The sequence below is a fragment of the Helicoverpa zea genome, chromosome 17 (assembly GCF_022581195.2).
Source record: "Helicoverpa zea isolate HzStark_Cry1AcR chromosome 17, ilHelZeax1.1, whole genome shotgun sequence".
In the NCBI taxonomy this organism is placed as follows: domain Eukaryota; kingdom Metazoa; phylum Arthropoda; class Insecta; order Lepidoptera; family Noctuidae; genus Helicoverpa; species Helicoverpa zea.
The window spans coordinates 9,417,711-9,437,185 of NC_061468.1; the positions used below are offsets into that span (position 1 = coordinate 9,417,711).

At 36.4% G+C, this 19,475-nt stretch overlaps 2 protein-coding genes across 2 annotated transcripts; one reads left to right on the forward strand and one right to left on the reverse strand.

Moving 5' to 3' along the window:
* LOC124638513 lies at positions 1-10,542 on the reverse strand. Its single transcript, XM_047175485.1, has 14 exons — positions 10,283-10,542; positions 9,536-9,706; positions 8,908-9,237; positions 6,443-6,593; positions 6,082-6,242; positions 5,817-5,940; positions 4,771-4,892; positions 4,554-4,668; positions 4,185-4,367; positions 3,759-4,008; positions 3,263-3,481; positions 2,971-3,110; positions 2,156-2,386; positions 1-381 (listed from the first exon to the last, which is right to left on the reverse strand). The coding sequence occupies exons 1-14, from the start codon at positions 10,540-10,542 to the stop codon at positions 1-3; spliced, it is 2,838 nt and encodes a 945-aa protein (XP_047031441.1).
* Positions 10,543-10,850: 308 nt separating this feature from the next.
* Positions 10,851-19,374, forward strand: LOC124637970 (DET1- and DDB1-associated protein 1). Its single transcript, XM_047174722.1, has 4 exons — positions 10,851-11,011; positions 11,138-11,276; positions 17,520-17,581; positions 17,888-19,374. Exons 1-4 carry the CDS (start codon positions 11,009-11,011, stop codon positions 17,987-17,989), a joined length of 306 nt encoding a protein of 101 aa, XP_047030678.1. The 5' UTR covers positions 10,851-11,008; the 3' UTR covers positions 17,990-19,374.
* The last annotated feature ends 101 nt before the right edge of the window (positions 19,375-19,475 follow it).

Here is a 19,475-nt window from a genome sequence, read left to right on the forward strand (position 1 = left end):
TTAATATTTAATAGCAGCCTCTTCCAAAATCTCATCAACTAAACCCAGCACCTTCTGATTCATTTCTTTCAGATCCCCGTCCACCGTCAAATTCTTCTTCATCAACATCATCGTTTTGATCACCAAACTCTGCTTACAGAGCTGAATTCTGTTCATTTCTTGGCACTTTTTTATAGTTATTTTTAATAATGTCAGCCAATTCTGAGTGAATGTTAGGAACTCTGGTGTCAAGTCTTGTGTGAGTTGGAAATGAATGAGTGTGTGAGTCCAAGGTTGGGATGTTAGGGTAGCTATCAATTTTGTATCGTTCTTTGTGACTATTGCATGTTTGAAGATTGAGCTTAGAGTTTTCCAGCCGGCTGTGGATTGGTTTTTAGAATCCTGCAATTGAAAATAGTCTTGTTTCGATAGGGGTTTATAAGCAGCATGAAAACTTCAAGATTTTTTTTGGAGAATTGAACTTTGGACCACATCAGGAAATTTAAAATACTTCGTAAACAGATTCTTAAAGCTATCACAGTTAACTAATCAGTGGCTCATCACGCTCTTACAATGTCTAACTGTTTAATGTACGGCAAGGACATCAAAAGCTGTTGTCTGAACCCTAGGAAACCCAAAGTCAGACAAAATGACATCGTAACTAGGTCTAGTTACTTACAGAGGAAGTTTCACTCAACCCTATCAATATTATAAATGCGAAAGTTTGTAGCAGAGAAACTTGCCAGTAATATAGCTTACACATCTGAATATACGCGTTTTATCCGGGACCCAGAAGTAGTTTCCGTTGTCGGAAGCTAGTCTATATCTATACATATAATAAATCTGTAAAAAAACTGTGTCTGTACATTGAATATATTAAAAAAAAATAATTGGGTGGGGTTTAGAAACAGTAATGGTAATGGTAACAAATTCAAAAAAAAAAATTGTGTGTGTCTGTCTGTATGTCTGTATATCTGTATGTCTGTTTGTTTGTACACGCTAATCTTCCGAACTACTGAACGGATTTCAATGATTTTTTCTTTGTTGTATCAGTATTAAGCCTGGTCAACATATAGGCTATAATTTATCTTCGAAACTTGAAGACCTGATGCAGAACTCCAACAGACCAACAAAACTATAAGAGATACAAAAATGGTGCCATGGCAAAAATTGTTTCATGTGATGAGCATTTTCAGCTGAGATAATAAATTTGAAGATCTGGAACACCTGATGTGGAACCCCAAGAGCCCAGCTTCTCTGTACCATATACAGGTATGACGTTTTAGCAAAAGTTGTTCAATTTGATGAGCACTTTCTGTTGACTTATACAAATTGAAGATCTAAAACACCTGATGTGGAACTCCAGGGGCCCAGCTAGACTATAGCATATAGAGGTATGACGTTTTAGCAAAAGTTGTTCAATCTGATAAGCACTCTCTAAAACACCTGATGTGGAACTCCAGGAGCCCAGCTAGACTATAGCATATGAAGATATGACGTTTTAGCAAAAGTGGTTCAATCTGATAAGCACTGTCCTGTGCCAAACCCCCGGTTCTGTGCTAAACTATTGCTAACTATGGAGGAAAACTACTTGGGCTATATTGTCATGGGATGTTAGTGGATGACAATGTATTAGGTACATGTAAAAATGGCAGGTGGAGACTCGCCACCTCACTTACTGCGCCCCCGGGAACCAGTCACTGAATAGCAACAAGAGGGCAACAGGGACAGCGGCTGAAGGGTGAGGATACCTCGGCGGACATTAAATGCAGATTACGCGCTCCCTGTGCTTACCATGAGGCACCTACCCTCCGAGCAGGGCTACTAATCCTGCTCTAGCGACTCCAGTCTGGACGGCCAAGCCAAGCCAGAGGCGTGAGACCTACCCCCGTCATGGTTCACTCCGACCGGCCGGAGATGGGGGACAGTATACTCTCCCTGGAGAACTCAGTATATATAGCCCCGCGGGGTCGCTACTCCCCGTCATCAGCCTCAGATGTCCTGCGGTGCCTATATCTCAGTGTTTTACAAGGAGCGACTGCCTATCTGACCTCCACAACCCGGTTACCCGCTCAACCCAACACCCCGTAGTCGCTGGCATAAGGGACAGGATCCGCGTACGAAGTCGCGGGCAGAAGCTAGTAAGTAATCAATTAGCATGATTTTACAAACTTACCCTACAACACAACATCAGCTGTATCCTGAACATTAATGCTCTCAACGCGTTACATTGCACGTTGACCGTCGGCTGATCTTCAACACTATAAGCTAAAGCCAGAGGTGAACTGGCTCCCGTATTCAACATCATGTATACTAGTTGTAGAAGTGAAGCACCCCTTTCGCTTGTACTGTCGCGTTTTAGTGTCTTTATGATCAAATGAGTTTGGATTTGCAGTACTGATTTTGGCTGAAATAGCATAAATGTAATAAGGTGATCTTCACACTGCCCCGCATCACGCTGCATCTTGCGTGTCGACGCACCTACGCGCGTTCCTGCGGGAGTGCAGATCTGCATCATCGTGCGGGTTTTTCACGCACTCACGCGCGTAGGTGCGTTTTGTAAATTCACGCACAGCGAGTTCCATTTTCAAATATACACGTCACGCCCATTCAAAATCACGCGCGGCATTGCGGGATTCAGTGTGCCATACCTTGCGTCTCGCCCCGCACCTACGCGCGGGGGTGCGTGTTTCTCCGCATGTATGTGCGTGATCCGCATGAACGCGCGTGGATGCATTTTCAGTGTGTTGGACTATGCGTGTTTTCCATACAAACGGAGATATTTCCATACAACGGAAAAAAACGCATCCACGCACTACGCTGCATCATGCGGGGCAGTGTGATAATCGCCTAAGGCCAAAATTTCAAAGGATAATTCTTGCTGTGGTTGAGAGGAGTTGAGGTAGGTGAGTAGGTATTTTTGTGATTTTTAGATTAATCATCACATAGAATGACTATAAGAACAGCTTATGTATGGTAGTATGTTCTTACCTGATAGTTGTTCTTGGTGAAGTAATGTATAACGTAAGAGAGTAGCTGTAGTGCTGCACAAGCGACTCTTTCATCTGAACTATCAGCTGCAGCCAACACAGATTGCAGAAATCCAGCACGATTTGTGTAAGTTAAAAGAACTGAAAACGTAAAATTTTACGTAATGAAACAGCCACATATATATTCCTCATTATGATTGTATTTCCCATTTACCATCACCTGATTAACATTTTCAAAACAATAATGATTATATTAACCGTACCAGTCTTTCAAGTTATAAAATATACGTTACCTCTATTATCGTTCTGGTTATTAGCCAAACTAAGCAAACACAAGCCCAGTTTCAAACAGACATATTCGTAATGATGCCTAGTGCTTTCCTCACACTGTTCTGGAAGATTCTTCGAGTAAATTGCAGTTATTAATACAGCGGTCTTTAGGCAAATCGTCTGGTCTATTTCTAGAGGTGGTAGAGTTGAAGCTAGGTCTAAGAAGTGACATATATTTGTGTCTGAAAGAAGGATAAAATAATGTAAAACTGGAATTTCAATGTACATAGTTAGGAAAGTATATGTATAGAAAACAAAACGAGTAGGTAATATGAAGAATGATGGTCAATTGATAATACTAACGAGTATAAGGGAAAAGGAAATCATAAGATTGGGGCACGTAAAGTTATAAACATAAAAATTGAAGATAATAGTTCAAATACACTAAAGTAGAGGAAGTTATAAATCGGAAGAAAGCAAACAATAATAATACAAATGAAACAAGTTATTTTTTTAAACCTATCTGATATTCAGTGTCTATCAAAACTTTAGACAGAACATTAGGCAGCATAGACCAAATCAACTCAGCAAATTCCTGTCTAGCATTATCGTCTCCGTCTTCCAAACAAATATGAAGGGCCTCCATACAGTTCCCCACAATGGTTTTGTCGGTACACTGTATCAAAATGTTTAGGAGAAGTTCCCAAACTGTTGGCTGGGTTGTAAGGTCGGCTGGCAAAGAGTCTTCGGATTTAAACCATTGAGATAGCTAAAAGCAAACATGAGCTTAAGACCTTATCTCTCGTAGATGCTAGTGATGAGAAAAACAATCTTGGAAAAATAAGTGCTAAATCAAAGCTAAGAAAATTCAATTCCTGTAATTAGAAAACTACTATTATAGGTTACAATACAGCTTGTAAAGAAATATTCCACTCTAGTACTTACCACGTGTAACCTAACAAAATTTGAAATTCTCTGGGAGGTAAACGCCCATAGTAATATAGCTGGGTTGTGGGTGTAGAATACCGATGGATCAGGGTTCAACATTGCCACTAAACGATCCGTCGCCTTCTCAAGGTAAACACGTTCGCCCAGAGATTCTAGTGAACCGTTTGATATTGTTGACATCTGTGTATTACAATAAGACAGGATGTGCAGTATTTTAAAGTAACAAAAGATGGCAAATGCATCACAGGTAAGTATAAAGAAAAAGAGAACAAGTAGATGATCTCAAAGTGTACTAAAAAGGCTTGAACTGTCATGAAGTTGTTAATATTATTGGATGTTTAGTATTAATTAGAGTTCCATATTTACAGCAAACACAAGCCACAAAGCTTTAATGATATACGCAGGTGGCTTGAATGTCTTGGGTAATTTAAGTATGTGTTCCACTAGGTAAGGTAAAAGTGGCGCTGTTGCTTCTTCAGGACTGAAATTAAATTGAATAAAAAATTTCAAAAATTGCAAATTCTAATATACTGATGGATGGAAATAATGATGACGATATTAAAACAAGTTATAAAAACCATACTTTTCAGAAGACTGGCAATAGAAGTACATATAAATGAGCAAACTGTATGGTTGGTTCTTCTGCAGTTGTGAGCCGATGCGGTGAGGTTTCTCTATGCCGTACTGTAATTCTACGAGACCCATCTGCAATAGATAGATTTATAAATAAGATGTTATAAAAGGACAATGGGCGATTCCGGTCCAAATGTCCACCACTAACGAGACCTATATGGCTAGATAGCCCGTTAAATATAGAACATTTTTTGTTATGAAAGTAAAAAAAAAATATAATGCCAGAAAAAAGTTATAGCAAAATCAAATAAAACATTTTATAGATTTTTTCAATTTCATTTTTTCAATTACTTTTCGTGATGTTCGATTTTCGTACTTTCTGTACCTTCTGACAAAATAGAATTGTTCATTATTAGAGAGAAGACACCACCAGTTACTTCGAACTATCTAAAGATCCAGGCACCGTTGAGTATATTCAAGCCCTTCTGGCGCCTCAGTTGGTTAGTGATTCGTACATCCATCGGGCAAATAAATATGGGTTTATATGCAAATGTGTCTTACTCATCTTAGTTTTAGATAAAGTGCGGAAATGAAAGTGGAATAAAATAAAAAATAATAACGACAACATACAAAAATACCGAAAATTAAGAATACATTTTTGGCTATAACTTTTTTTTGGCATTGTTTTTTTTCTTTACTTTCTTAGTAAAAGTTACTCTAAATTAAGTGGACTATTTAATTATATAGGTCTCGTTCGTGGACATTTGGACCAAACTTCATACATTCTTGCCCAATCTCCTTTACTACAATAGTTATTGTCAGTAAAGGTACATTGTTTATGATGGCTTTATCTTAGAACAATTTGAATGTTGGTATATGACTCTCAAGAATTACTATCTACTATCCTACTGTCAAGTTTCAGTCAATCTTTCAAACAGAGCGAGCGACTGCCTGTCTCATCACTAGTATCCAGTACCTCAAAACCTCAAAAACCTGACATTGTAGGTTCCTACTACAAATTAAAAACCAGATTATGTCTCGCCACAAAAAACTTACGTGAATAACCTTGGCACATGTGTCACTGTCTTGCACGGCGTTCACATTGAGATATTTCTCAGCCAGCACTTTAAGCATCTCGCCTAGAACTAGAGTGCTTACTTTGCGGACAGAGACATCGTTCCTAAAAACAGTTTCGTAAAGTTTTGAGAGAATGTTGTAAGGTGTTCCACAAGGACCTATATTTGGACCAATGCTAAAACTACTGACAAATAAATCCGATTTGAGATAAATAAAGACTTCTAAAGCCTTAAATATCACTAACCTTGTAATTTGTACTTGAGGCAACATCATAAGATATCCTTTCGAGAACAGCATATCACAGAAATCTGGTAGACATTCGTTGTTATTGTTAGAATAGAAATATGTTAAGAGCAGCTTTAGAAATACATTGTATTCTTCCGTGGGTATTGATGATTGATGTTCCTATAATTATGCACAATACAAAAGAGACTTCATTTAATTGAAAGTAAACAATCGAACCCAAGCAGGGGCGGATCCAGCCCTAAAAAGTTATTGGCACACCCATGCGACATGGCTGAAAATTCACGTAGGTACCTACTTACATTCACATTCATCAAATTCAGGTACGCAATGGCGTAAATTGCATACTCCTGTCTACTGACCTTCGTAAATCCAACAAGTTCAGCCACAACTAATCTGACAGCCTCTTCCATCTGCCCTGAGCACTGCTTCAGAGCACTCACTTCATGATCATCACTTAGTATCGACTGGACGAAATCCGCTTTCTGAACGCGACCAACCAGTTTTATCAATCTAGAAAATTGTTACAGGTCACTTCTTGTATCTAGATTGAAATCCAGAACTACATGATTACTTAGGGGGCCATTCATTAGTCACGTGATAATTTTTTGGCAATTTTTGACCCTCCCTCCCCCTTGGTGATACGAGGGCTGCCTTTTAAGTTGTGTCGTTTGAAATAAGTATAGATAATCCAATAGGTTATTACCGTTTATTATTTTTTTAAGAATACCTAGCGATATTTAATGCACTTTTGCATGCATTCAAATCAGTTTTTAAATATTTATTCCATTCCAAAGTGGGGGTAGTCAAAACGGCCGATTTGTATACGTCAACAGCTTCTTCAGGTGTGCTGAAAGGTAGTCCACGAAGAATTTTCTTAATTTTGGTTAATGTATTAAAATCATTAGTGCTTAAGTTACAGCTGTAAGGTGGATGATCCAATATTACAACATTTTGGGAACTCAAAAACATCGGTGTTTGGCGGGCGGTGCGCGAACTTGCATTGTCATGGTGCAGTATCATTCGAAGTCTTGGATAGTTTTTTCTAAATTCGGTGATGACTTTTGGCAAACAAACAATGGTATACGAGTCAGCGGTAACCATGTCGCGATATTTTAGTACAATAGTGGCGACACGATCACCCTTTGCCAAAAACGAGACAACCATTTTTTTTTTAAGTGCTTTGCGAGCGTACGACTTTGGTCGGTTTTGGCTCGTCTTGGAAGACCTAGACAGCTGACTGCTGCTTAGAATCCGGATCATAAGCGTATATCCAGGACTTGTTATCACTAACTATATCATAGACCTGCTTTGACTCTCCTCGGTCGAATCGCTGCAGAGTTTGACGTCACCAACTTACTAGGGCTGTTTCTTGGTCGTCGCTAAGAAAATGTGGTATCCATGGATAGATCATCTATCTTACGCCAAGTTCTTCGTGTAGGATATTTTTGACTGTGGTCCCTGAAATGCCCACGGATGCCTCTATTTCACCATATGCTACATGTCCGTCTGCGAGGATTAGCTGCCGCACAGCCTCGATATAAACTTGCATCATGGCGGTTTTTGGACGACCTTCACGAGGCTTGTCACTGAAGCTAGAGTGCCCAGGTTGAAATTCTAAATATCAGCGTTCTGCGGTCCTAAGGAATGGTGCTACATCACTAAATACAGAATTAATCTCTTTCTAGTACTGAAGTCACGACAATCCCCTTTTAAAGTTGTAGAAAATTATCGCACTCAAATTTTCCTTACACATTTCCATTTTTGCAACCGACCTGTCACCTTTGAATGGACGATACAATAAAACTATTCGACCTATTTAAAAACATTCTTTTGTTTTCGAATTCTAAATTCAAAAAGATTCAAATAGCATATATATATATTTTTAAAAATCGCGGGAGGTTACCAAACGACAGAACTTAAAAGGCAGCCTTACGTACGTGGTGAGGTTTAAGACTACTCCTCCCCCCTATATCACGTGTATTTTTCGTACCTTCAAAGAATCTATTCTTTATTTATAAAAAAATACTGGTATGAGTATCATCTAATTTTATTATAGAAAATTATGGACTACTTAATATATAATAAACGTTCGGAGGCAGACTTTTGGTTGAAGACTTGAAGTTTGTTTTTGGCTAACATAAAAAATAATGAAAGAAATGCGAAAAAGTTTTTTGACAATATTTTCGGACCACGGATTAGCAAGACTTTCTTCAACACCAATAACTGGATAAGCATCTTGCAAGTCAGTTGTTGGCACAGGACTTTGTTAAAGATCAACATCGGTTTCATCAAGCCACTCGGCGTCATCATTTTCGCGCACTACGCAGAGAATCTCTCTCGATCTACCGTTCGATCGTCGCTTGAGGATAAATAAATAATAAATGTTTTATTGGCATAAAAATAAGGTACAATTATATTGGAAGTCCTGGCTCCTGAACTAGGTGAGACCTGTGTTACAGGATGCGGGAAGGACGACCACCGTGCATCTCTGGAGTATCATATTCAAATTCACATGTTCGCCGAAAAAAAAGTACACAGTGATATATTACTTTACTTTACCCCTTATAATCGTGATTTTTCGTGAACCCCTCCCCCCCTTTCCAGCATCACGTGATTAATGGACAGTCCCTAGATTCCTTATACCTATATAGCTATCTTTAACCGACGCTTGCTGTTTGTTATGATCTGTACTAAGTACTTGTAGTTGTACTTTATTTTAATGTAAGTCATCATTCTCTACTTGAAAGCTGCAGCTCTATCTTTGAGAGCTTTAGCTAGTCCATTACCACTTAAACGTGACTTTAAAACAAATGCAGTCACATACCCAAAAACATCCAATCCAATCTGGCAAATAACGACGTAGAACATTCCAGAAACTCCATCGTCTCCCACCAACATTGCATGGTTCAAGGTGCCCATCAGTAGACTGAACCATTTCTTCAGCACTTCGAGCAAAGAGTTCGCAGTATTAATACTGATAGTTAGGTTTTCTGGTTGGTATGAAATCAGCGCGTGCAGCACTAAAGCGCTGGATAGAATCGTGTTTCGGTTCGTGCTGATATGGGGAGCTAGTGCGTTCAGACAAGCTAGCAGCTGGACAGCGCTGTAAGCACTTTGGTGGGAGAGTGCTGGTGTGGTCTTGTTGGCGGAAACCCTGGAATGATTAGAACTTACGTTAATGGCATTAAAAATAAGATCATTTGAGTACTTCTTACAAATTACCAGGGATAGATAGATATCAAAATATTTACATCTTGACGTCTAAAACTGTGTGCAGTGGTCTTCATACAGGGCCAAACCACCCCTGTGTGCGAAGTGAGCGGTGCTCACAGGCACCAAGGATAAGCTACCGCGCAGTGCCCTATCTATCGCAATCAGTCAGCTCGGCCCGGTCGTCAAGTCCTAAATTGATCTTCAAACAATTAATAAAATAAAGGACATTATCATCTTACCCATTCAATAAATCACACAAGAAGTGCAGGCAGGCGTCTACAGGCGGCTTGGAGCCGCTGCCCGCGTAGTGCGCGAGAGCACGTAGCACCGCTGTCATCGCGTGCGCAGCGTGCTCCTCCGAGAAGAATTCCCGTGACCGCCACAGGAGACGCAGACATGTTAGGATGGATCTGAAGATGAGATTTAGTTTGTACTTTGGTAAGAGAAGTAAAAAGACGAACACGGAATTTTATAAAAACTGAGGCTTTTCTGCATTTGACTAGACATTCAAATCTAGTTAGACCGATTCATGTAAGTTTATTTACATAGTTATATACAAAGATATGTATTTACAACACAAAAAAACAATCCTAGTAAAATAATTAAAACTATTAAACACTATATCTAAAAAGCGTCAAAAAATGTATCGCCATCTCTTTCAACTGGGAGCGTACCCAAGAGGCTGGCAGCATTACCTCGTTGGCTGGCCATGCTGATCATGTAAGTATGTTCTAAATGAATGCCTAATATAAAAAATCAAAGTACCTATTTATATTTAATGTAAGTTAGGTACCTTTTACTGGTTGCGATCACTTAAGATGCGAAAAAAATTGCAAGTAAGGTGGTTTTTATGTAAGTGATTACTAATTATAGTTAATTAATTCAACTGCGGTACATATCTGAAAATCTAAGTTGTAACAGATATAATATATTTTTTAACTTATTACCTACTTTCACAGAATTATATAACAAAAATGCATATTTACCTAAAAAGTGTGAAATCTAAGTTTGAAGTGGCTTCGCACAAAAATACAGTGATATCATTTTCGAGTAAATATTCCACCATACGAGCTCCTTCATCCGATTTCTTATTGTAACGGCTAATCACTTCTATCAAATATCCGCACGCTTTATTTTGTGCAGCTGTGTCTCTAGATGTAAGCAGTTTTTTGATATCGGATAAAGCATTCTGCCTTCCACTTGGGTTATAAGTTCTATTAAAATTAGAATTGATTAAACTATACATTACGAATATTATGAAAACTTTTGTGTACTATCTCGTAAGATTCTAATAATCAAGAAGAAAAACTGATTCCCAATTTGAAATTTAAAATTCCCGCTTTGTTATTTTTTTAAGTGCATTATTACATAAGGCAACATTAAACATACTTACTGCTTTTCGGTGTTCTTGGTTGACAATAAAGTAAAATTAATTAGATATTTTGTTTATTTATATGTGGAAATACGCTTTCAATATTTATTCATATTATTCTTCATCCCCGTCTAAATAATATTGCTCCCGAATAATAAACAATTGTTTTCATTTGTATTTTTAGCAACTGGCAACTCGATTTTATCTGTCATTCTCATCTGGTTGCTCGTGTAAGCGATCGTTGGGGATTTTATTTTTGATTATTTTGGCTTTATTGTTTGATTTATCAAATTGTTGATTGTTAAGTAACAAGCTCTGACCATATCATTATAGGAATACTATGGTGAGTGCAAGACTGCGTTCATATAACGGGCCAAAAGTGATAGTATTGCGCACCATGCTTGGGCCTTGATGTTGTGCCTTTCGATAAATTGTTTGATTGAATTCATGAATTGTGATATTTCGGCAGTCGGTGATGGAGTTTCTCAAGGATCTACCGTCGTACGACGAGCACAACTTCACATTATTCAATACGGATCATGGAATTAGAAATTGTTCTAAAAGACCGTCGATTTATTTACCAACTAAGGATATACCATCTGAACAAAGTTGAGTATGCGATCTTACTACTTCTTCCTAATCGTAGCTAGTAGAGTTGGTTAATGTAAATAGTAATTAGGCAGGTCATTAGTCAAAAGTAAAAACATAACCTAAATATGAGTTTACAAATTATTATAATAATAATAATAATAAGCCCCGCAGGGCATCTGAGGCGGATGACGGGGAGTAGCGACCCCGCGGGGCTATATATCCGAGTGCTCCAGGGAGAGTATACTGTCCCCCATCTCCGGCTTGCCGGAGTGAAGCATGACGGGGGATAGGTCTCCCGCCTCTTGGCTTGCCTTCATCGGCCGGTCAGAGTGGAGTCGCTAGAGCAAGGTTAGTCCTGCTCGGAGGGTAGGTGCCTCGTGGTAAGTGGCGAGTGGGCCGGTGATGCTGGACCCACAGGGAGCGCGTGATCTGCGTTTAAAGTCCGCCGAGGTATCCTCACCCTTCTCAGCCGCTCATGTCCCTGTTGCCCCCTTGTTGCGATTTAGCGACTGATTCCCGGGGGCCCAGTAAGTGAGTTGGCGAGTCTCCACCTGCCATTTTAACATGTATTTAATACATTGTCATCGGCAGGTGCCATAGTTCCCGTAGTTTCCCCATTCCTAGTCCATTAGCATCCCATCACAATAGCCCAAGTAGTTTTCATCCATAGTTAGCAATAGTTTAGCACATGACCGGGGATTGTCCTTGGGTACATTTCTATAGTGTATACAGGGATAATCGTCGGTTTTGTGTCACCATTTCATTAAAGTTGTCTCAAAAGGGCTTCAGCGTGTTGGCTTCGGCCCCACGTTCGCCTCCCAAAAATCCGGGACTCTGTAGTCCCGAGGTCTGGAAGAGACATACATTTATAATAATAATAATAAATTGTTTATTTGCATAAAACATGGTATACAAGGTGTTAATAATAATAAAGTAAGTACAAACATGTTTAGCTAAGATGAACATAGCACGCAAAAATTTTAGGTAAACTAAACTATTTAAGGCATTAACATTTATAATCCATAAATTCTTTTAAACTATAAAAATTATATTCATTCAACCATTTATATAATGCAATCTTCAACAGTCTTATATTTAATACTTTAAAATGACTTGGCATCTTATTATATATCCGCACACATGTTGCAAGACAATTTTTATTATATTTGGTCAGTCTTGGTGGATCACTCTGTACTAATCTAAAAGGATCTCGTCTGATCCGTGAACATATTTCATTTGCAGTTTTAAACAGATGTATGTGCTTAACTACGAATACGCATATTTCGTAAATGTAAATGCATGGGAGCGGTAGCAAGCCAAGTTTTTTAAACATTGGTCGACATGACTCTTCGGGTTTTAGTCCACAAATTGACCTTATGCACTTTTTTTGAGCAACGAATGCTCTATTCGTATCAGTGCTATTGCCCCACATTATTACACCATATCGTAATATCGATTCAACATAGGCGTGATATGATATAAGAGCAGTTTTTATATTAGTAACATTTTTTACTTGCTTCAGTGCGTATACGAATTTATTAATTCTAGTGCTAACATTATCTACATGTAATTTCCAATTAATATCTTTATCTATTATTATACCTAGGAACTTTGTATGTGTTACTTCATTGAGTTGATTTATATTAAGTTTAATGTTATTTTTATTATTATTTGCATGGTTGAATTGTATATAGACGGATTTGTTTAGGTTTATCTTTAAATGGTTAGTTTCAAGCCAATGTATTAATTTATTGATAGTATTATTAATTTCACATTCATGATCTCCAATGGTATTTTGTTTTTTATCAGTTGCTACTACAATGGATATATCATCAGCAAATAGGACGCTTTTATGTTTTGTTATTTCTGTAATGTCATTTATATATATAAGGAATAATACTGGACCAAGCACACTTCCTTGCGGTACGCCGTATTTATTATGTCTATACTCTGAATAGTAAGGTGTCATGTCTCTATTTTTGTTAATTCTATTGATTGTAACGCATTGTTTCCTATTGCTCAAATAGGACTTTATCCACTGTAGAGCGGGTCCCCTTATTCCAATAGCTTCCAATTTTTCTAGCAATATGTCATGCGATACCAGGTCGAAGGCTTTTGATAAATCAAAAAATAGCCCAGTAGTTATCTGATTGTTGTTAACATTAGAAAGTATTGCTTTCATAAGAGAGAACGTAGCTAAAGTTGTAGATTTATTTTTTTGGAATCCAAATTGTTCGTCACTTATAATTCTGAATTTATTGCAAAAATCAATCAGTCTTCTATACATACACCTTTCATAAATTTTTGATAAGATAGGTATTAAAGTTATAGGTCGATAATTATTTATATCATCCTTATCTCCTTTTTTGAACAATGGCTTTATTATGGATAATTTCAATTTATCAGGAAAAGTTCCTTGTAAAAATGACATATTGATTAAGTGAGTTAAGATCTTAGTAAGCTCGTTGCAGCAAACTTTTATTATTTTAGTACTAATTTCATCATATCCCTCAGATCTGGTATTGCGTAAAGACATTATTTCTTGTAGCACCTCATTTTCTAGTAATGGCTTCAGAAACATTGAGTTGTAATATTTATTTCTTCTAAAGTTTCGGTCAGCACTTTGTTGAGTTGGTATTGAAGTTAAGTTTGTGTAATGGTTATTGAATGTAGAGGCTATTTCCAATGGGTCTGTGATTACTGTATCCTTTAGCTTTATGCTTTCTATATTATCTTTGGATTGAGTAGCGTTAATTTCGTTTTTAATAACAGTCCATGTTGCTTTACATTTGTTATCATGCGCATTAATATAATTAATATTTTGGTTTTTTTTTGAGCTATATACACATTTATTTAACAGATAGGAATATTTTTTATATTTGGCCTTATTAGTTGAATTTTTATTTTTATAATACTGATAACGAAGTTTTCTCTTAGTTTTACAACTTTGTCTTAGACCTTTGCTTATCCACTTTTGTGCATTTTTGTTATTACTGTTAACCTTAACTCTTACTTTTGGAAAACAAAGATTGTAAAATAAACACAACAAATCATGAAATTCATTAAAAGCGGAATTTGAATCAGTATTTAGACAAATATCGGCCCAAGTCAGGCTTTGCAAGCATTCCTTAAATTTTCGGATATTGTCTATGCTGTAGTCTCTTTTAAAAACATAGTATGCTGCTAATTTTAACGATTTATTTTTGATAGGGAAGCTCAACATTTGTGCTGTGTCATGATCTGAGAGATGTAGAGGTAGGACAGTTGAAGTGGCGTTTGAAATGTTGCTTAGGATATGGTCAATACAGGTAAGTTTACGTGTAGGTACCTTAATGTGTACTTTCAAGTTATAATTATTGGCCAGGCTATGCAATTCGTTAGTTATGTTGCTTTTTCTTAGAGTATTTATATTGAAATCACCGGCTACAACTACATTTAATTTAGATCTATATTTCATCAGCAGATCATGTAAAAGACAATCTAATTTTGTTAAAAACTGATTTGGGTCCGATTGAGGTGTTCTGTAAACAGATATAATTACTAATTTATTACAAACTATCTCTACGCCGCAGGCTTCAAACGTGTTTTGTATTGCATAACTTTTAACAAATGTTAACTCCTTATAATTCAAACCCTTTTTTACTAATATACAAGTGCCACCTCTTTGTTTTTCTCTTGAGAAGTTAGAAGCCATAGTATAGTTATATATTTTGACATAATTTTCGTAACCTTTTTTTATAAATGTTTCAGATAGACATATAACATCCGGATCATTATTTACTTCTTTTAATTCTTGAATCGTTATTTCTAATAGTTCTTTTTTGGATAGGATACTAGCAATATTTTGATGGAGTATTCTAAAATTGTGTTCCTTATTTACTTTGGGCTCGAAAAAATGATTTATTCTTGTTTATAATAGGAAAGTAATAGGGTATGGTCCCCTTTGGACTCTTTACTTCCAGTTGAGGGGTTGTACTTTCCCTGTGGTTATTTTTTTGAAGACAATTAAAGTAGTAGGGAATTGTCCCTTTCCTAGGTTCCTTAAAACCAGTGTTTACATTACAACTTGGCTTGCTAGTCGCTAACCATTTTCGAATTTCACAAGGATTCAAATATTTATCACTGTAATCACAACAATCTATAATATAGTTTACTGAATGACAGATATCGTACAATTTCGTACATTTTTTGTTTATAAAGTGGCATTTTTTATATTGTTTACACATGTTTTTTAAGGAGTAATTCAATTTATTTACATTTAAATATGCGTTATTTAAGACATTTAATACAATTATAGTGTTATTTTTGAACGTATCTAATATAATTTGCAATTGGGATAAGGTTAGGTTTGAGTTACGATCATTTTCCCCTATACATATAACAAGTTTGTCATCGATAGATAACTCACTGTTTCTACAGTTGGCCAAGATTTCGCTGGACGGTGCATTCGGCTTCGTTTCGGCGACAACGCTGTATGTTTCGTACTGTGTGTTTGTTCGCGAACGTGAGATGGCCGCCGCCAGTCCGACACAGCGCTGGGATCCGAAGATGAATATCTTCTTCCCGGGATAGGTATTTGGCACATTTAGAGCAGCTGAGTTGCGATATTTTGCAGTACTATTAGTCGGCTGACTCGTTGCGTGCGTTGGTTCCTGAGCATAGTTTTGACATGAGATATGACTACTCCTCATAAGTTCTTCAATGCGCCCAGTGAGGGTTGAGATCTCCCTTTCTGCGACCACTAATTGTTGTTGTAGAGTGACGATCTCCTGTTTCAACAGTGATATTTTACCGTAGTCGTCGGTATTAATGTTGTGACTGTCTGACGATGGGGAGGTTGATGTTGAATACGTGCTCTGTTGTTGTGGCAAGGCACGGGTTTTCTTCTCTTTGAGCTTAGGACTGTCATAAATCGTAGCAGAATGGCATATAGATTTTAAACTTTGGTTTTCTAAAGTTAATTTGTTTATCTGTTTGTGTAAGTCGTTATTTTCGAGCAACAGATTTCCCAGTTCATTTTCGGTGCTTTCAAGTTTAAGGGTGAGCTGAGCTATAGTGTACTTCATTTCTGAGGTTGAAACTAAATTAGATACTGTTCCGTCAACACTTTTTGATAGTTTGGCAGTATTATATGAGTCATCAGATGTTTCGCATTCTGTAAGTATATGGGAGTCAAATAACAATGTGCTATGTTGTACTGGAGATTGGCGTAATGTTTCGTCACTAATATTTTCATTTATTAGATCAGCTCGTTGAACTTCTTGTTGCGATGGAGATAGCGTTTTTACCGAGGTTTGCTTTTTACGCACCGTAATATTAGATGTACTATCTGTTTGGGCATATTTTTTATTTCTGATGCATGCCTTGCACCTCCATTTCTTTTTGGCTTCTTCATCTTTAAGACGATATGTCGCTTCGGGATAGCCATCGCAATTTAATTCATACCTGTTATTACAAGCAGAGCATAGCGCAGTATTTTTTATATTGACCATTTTTTTACATTTGTAACAAGTTACTAGTGGCGCCATCTTACGAGCACTGTTACTATTTCTTGACAAGTTTGAGTTCATTGTGTTGTACTTTTTCAAATTTATTTATTATTTTTAAATTTAGGGATTTACGAAAAGTGAAAGTTGCAAGTGGGATTTGAACTCGCGGACATTCGTGTAAGACTGGTTGATCGGCAAAAGTAGAGAGCTTGTGCACTGGGCCAGCCGTACTTAGAGAAATTAGTTCAATTTATTGACCACTTGTCGTGAATTTTATTTGTTTATCATAAACAATCGGTAATGGCGGTTGCAATTCAAATTACTGTATGCGTCACTTTTGCACTTATTTTTCAATGTTTCACTGTTATTATTGTTTTATCACTATAATTCACTATAATATTAGTAAATTAGGGGTCTTTATAAAAGTTAAATTTTGTTTTGTTTTGAAAATAGTCACTTTATGTATTGTTTTATCTTTGCTCACAAATTTAAAGTTTTTCTTATATTTCCACTGTTTCTGTACAATACCACTAACACAATTACTGTCACTTAATAACTACTTTAAGTTACGTGTATGTATCAAGTTTTATACACTTTTATGCACTATTTATATTTTTAAAGAGTTTTTTATTACGGAGCACTTTACTTTACGTTACGCCACGCGCAGCGCCCTCTCGCATACTGATTATTCTTCACTTGTGTTGGTTAAAGTGAACAATTCCCGTTTTCGTTTGTGCAATTATGCAATGAAGTATTTTTTTCTGTTTTCAGTAATTGTAACAGAAAAAACAAATATACTGTTAAGATATCTACACCAGCAATGGGAGAAAAAGGTAATTATAATTTAATTAATTCATAATTAGATCTCCAAACTTGGGCAAGAACCAATATATTCACAATTCAACTTGTTTTTATATATGTTTGCATGGGGCTAATGGGAAATTATGATGCAGTAACTTGTTTTAATTGAAAGTCAATTCTTCAGTTCTGATTGACAATGCATTTGATTTAAATTATAATCTCATTAAACCAATCACAAATACCTAATTTACTTAAGGTTCTATACTAATTTCAATTATTTGTATAATAGTTGTGATATATTTCTGTAGTTTTCTAATCAATTTGAAATATAATTTCAGAACAACAATTCACCAAAGAAGCGTGACCAGAGCCACATTGAACAGAATGGCGAGGAGAGCCGACCTCGCAAGAGGCCGTGTCTCAACTCCCCGCTCAACTGAAGCCCTGCCAGCGAGCCAGCAGTTAGTTTGTGCTTCAGTTATAGACTTTACAGAGTGTACTGCATTTTTGTATCGAGATTTGTATTCCACATTTTTAGGTCAAATTATACATTGATTCTCGAAACGCATTGGTCTCATGTTTTTTGGGAAGAATAACACTATCACAGTCAAGTGCCATTACATAGGAATCTTTGAATAAGTTCTCATAATGTGTGGCTGTAAGTTATTATTATATTTCAGTGGAAAATTGATAATCAAAGTATGAATTATATTCATTCCATGTTTTATAATTAAGTTTTTTTATTCAACATAAACCTCTTTGGAGATTTCATGTGTTTTTGTAAACACCTGATGATATGAATATCAATATCATAACATTTAACATCTAAATTAAGAATGTGTTCATAATTTAAGTGCTGCAGCAATAATCTTGAGTTTTGCAATATTTGATAAAGGCTTAGTGAAACCTTATTTTGTATAGCATCATACTCTTTTAAAGTTTATTTACATAGTTTGGAATAGTAAAATGTGTTGTATTGTTTAAATTGGTATATTCTATTAGCAGAAAGAATAGAAAGAAATATTTTGGTACAAAGGATACAAAACTGGTTCACCATCTTAGATATTTTCCAATAGGAAATTCTCTTTAGTCAGGCACTTGGAAAGATAGAATGTCACTATAATAGGGGATGTGTACAAGATTTTGCCATGCCTTAGGCGAGAGGAACTGCAATGAAAATGCTTATTGTTAGGATAAATATATTTAATTTCTTGGCTTGATTTAGGTATTACTTGTATGGGCAGCGGATGTGATTAATCTGATTAAATTCTCAGAGCAGCAACATTTCAACTGAAGATCCATTTGTTAGACTGCAGGAAGTAAAATGTAAATTACATATTTTCTGAGTTCAATCTCTTATTTTATAATGTTTACTTTAGTAACTTTGTGATTTTTATATTTAGAACACCTATCATTTAAAAAATTATGATGAATGAGAACATCCTGGTTCAAATTGATTTAAAATGTTTGATTGTGTACCAATGAAGATGCTTGTGGAGTAGAGTAGTAGTATATCTTGAACCATTTGTCTTCTAAATTTTATAATTAAAATCCCCAATATGCAAGCTATTAAGTATGTCTGCTAATTATAACGTAATTCTTCTGTCATGTGATTTCTTCAGCCTTGAATTATCTATTTAAAATTAGCTACTGCCAACCTTTTAGTGATGTATCTCTAAAATATGTTCATAATGAAATATTAGGTATTGTAAATGAAACAGGTTGGTTTTGCTGTAAATTGTCTTTGGAGCCTGGCTTGTGGAAAGATGATAGCTGAATTCCTTGTTTTCCTACACAAAAGGTGAATAAAGTTTTAAATATTGTATCAAGTGATTTCATTTCTACTGGTTAGACATGTTACTTTTGTACTTCCTATGGAGTTTATGTTCTCAGCAGCAGAATGTTAAGTGACCTATTCTTCACTCA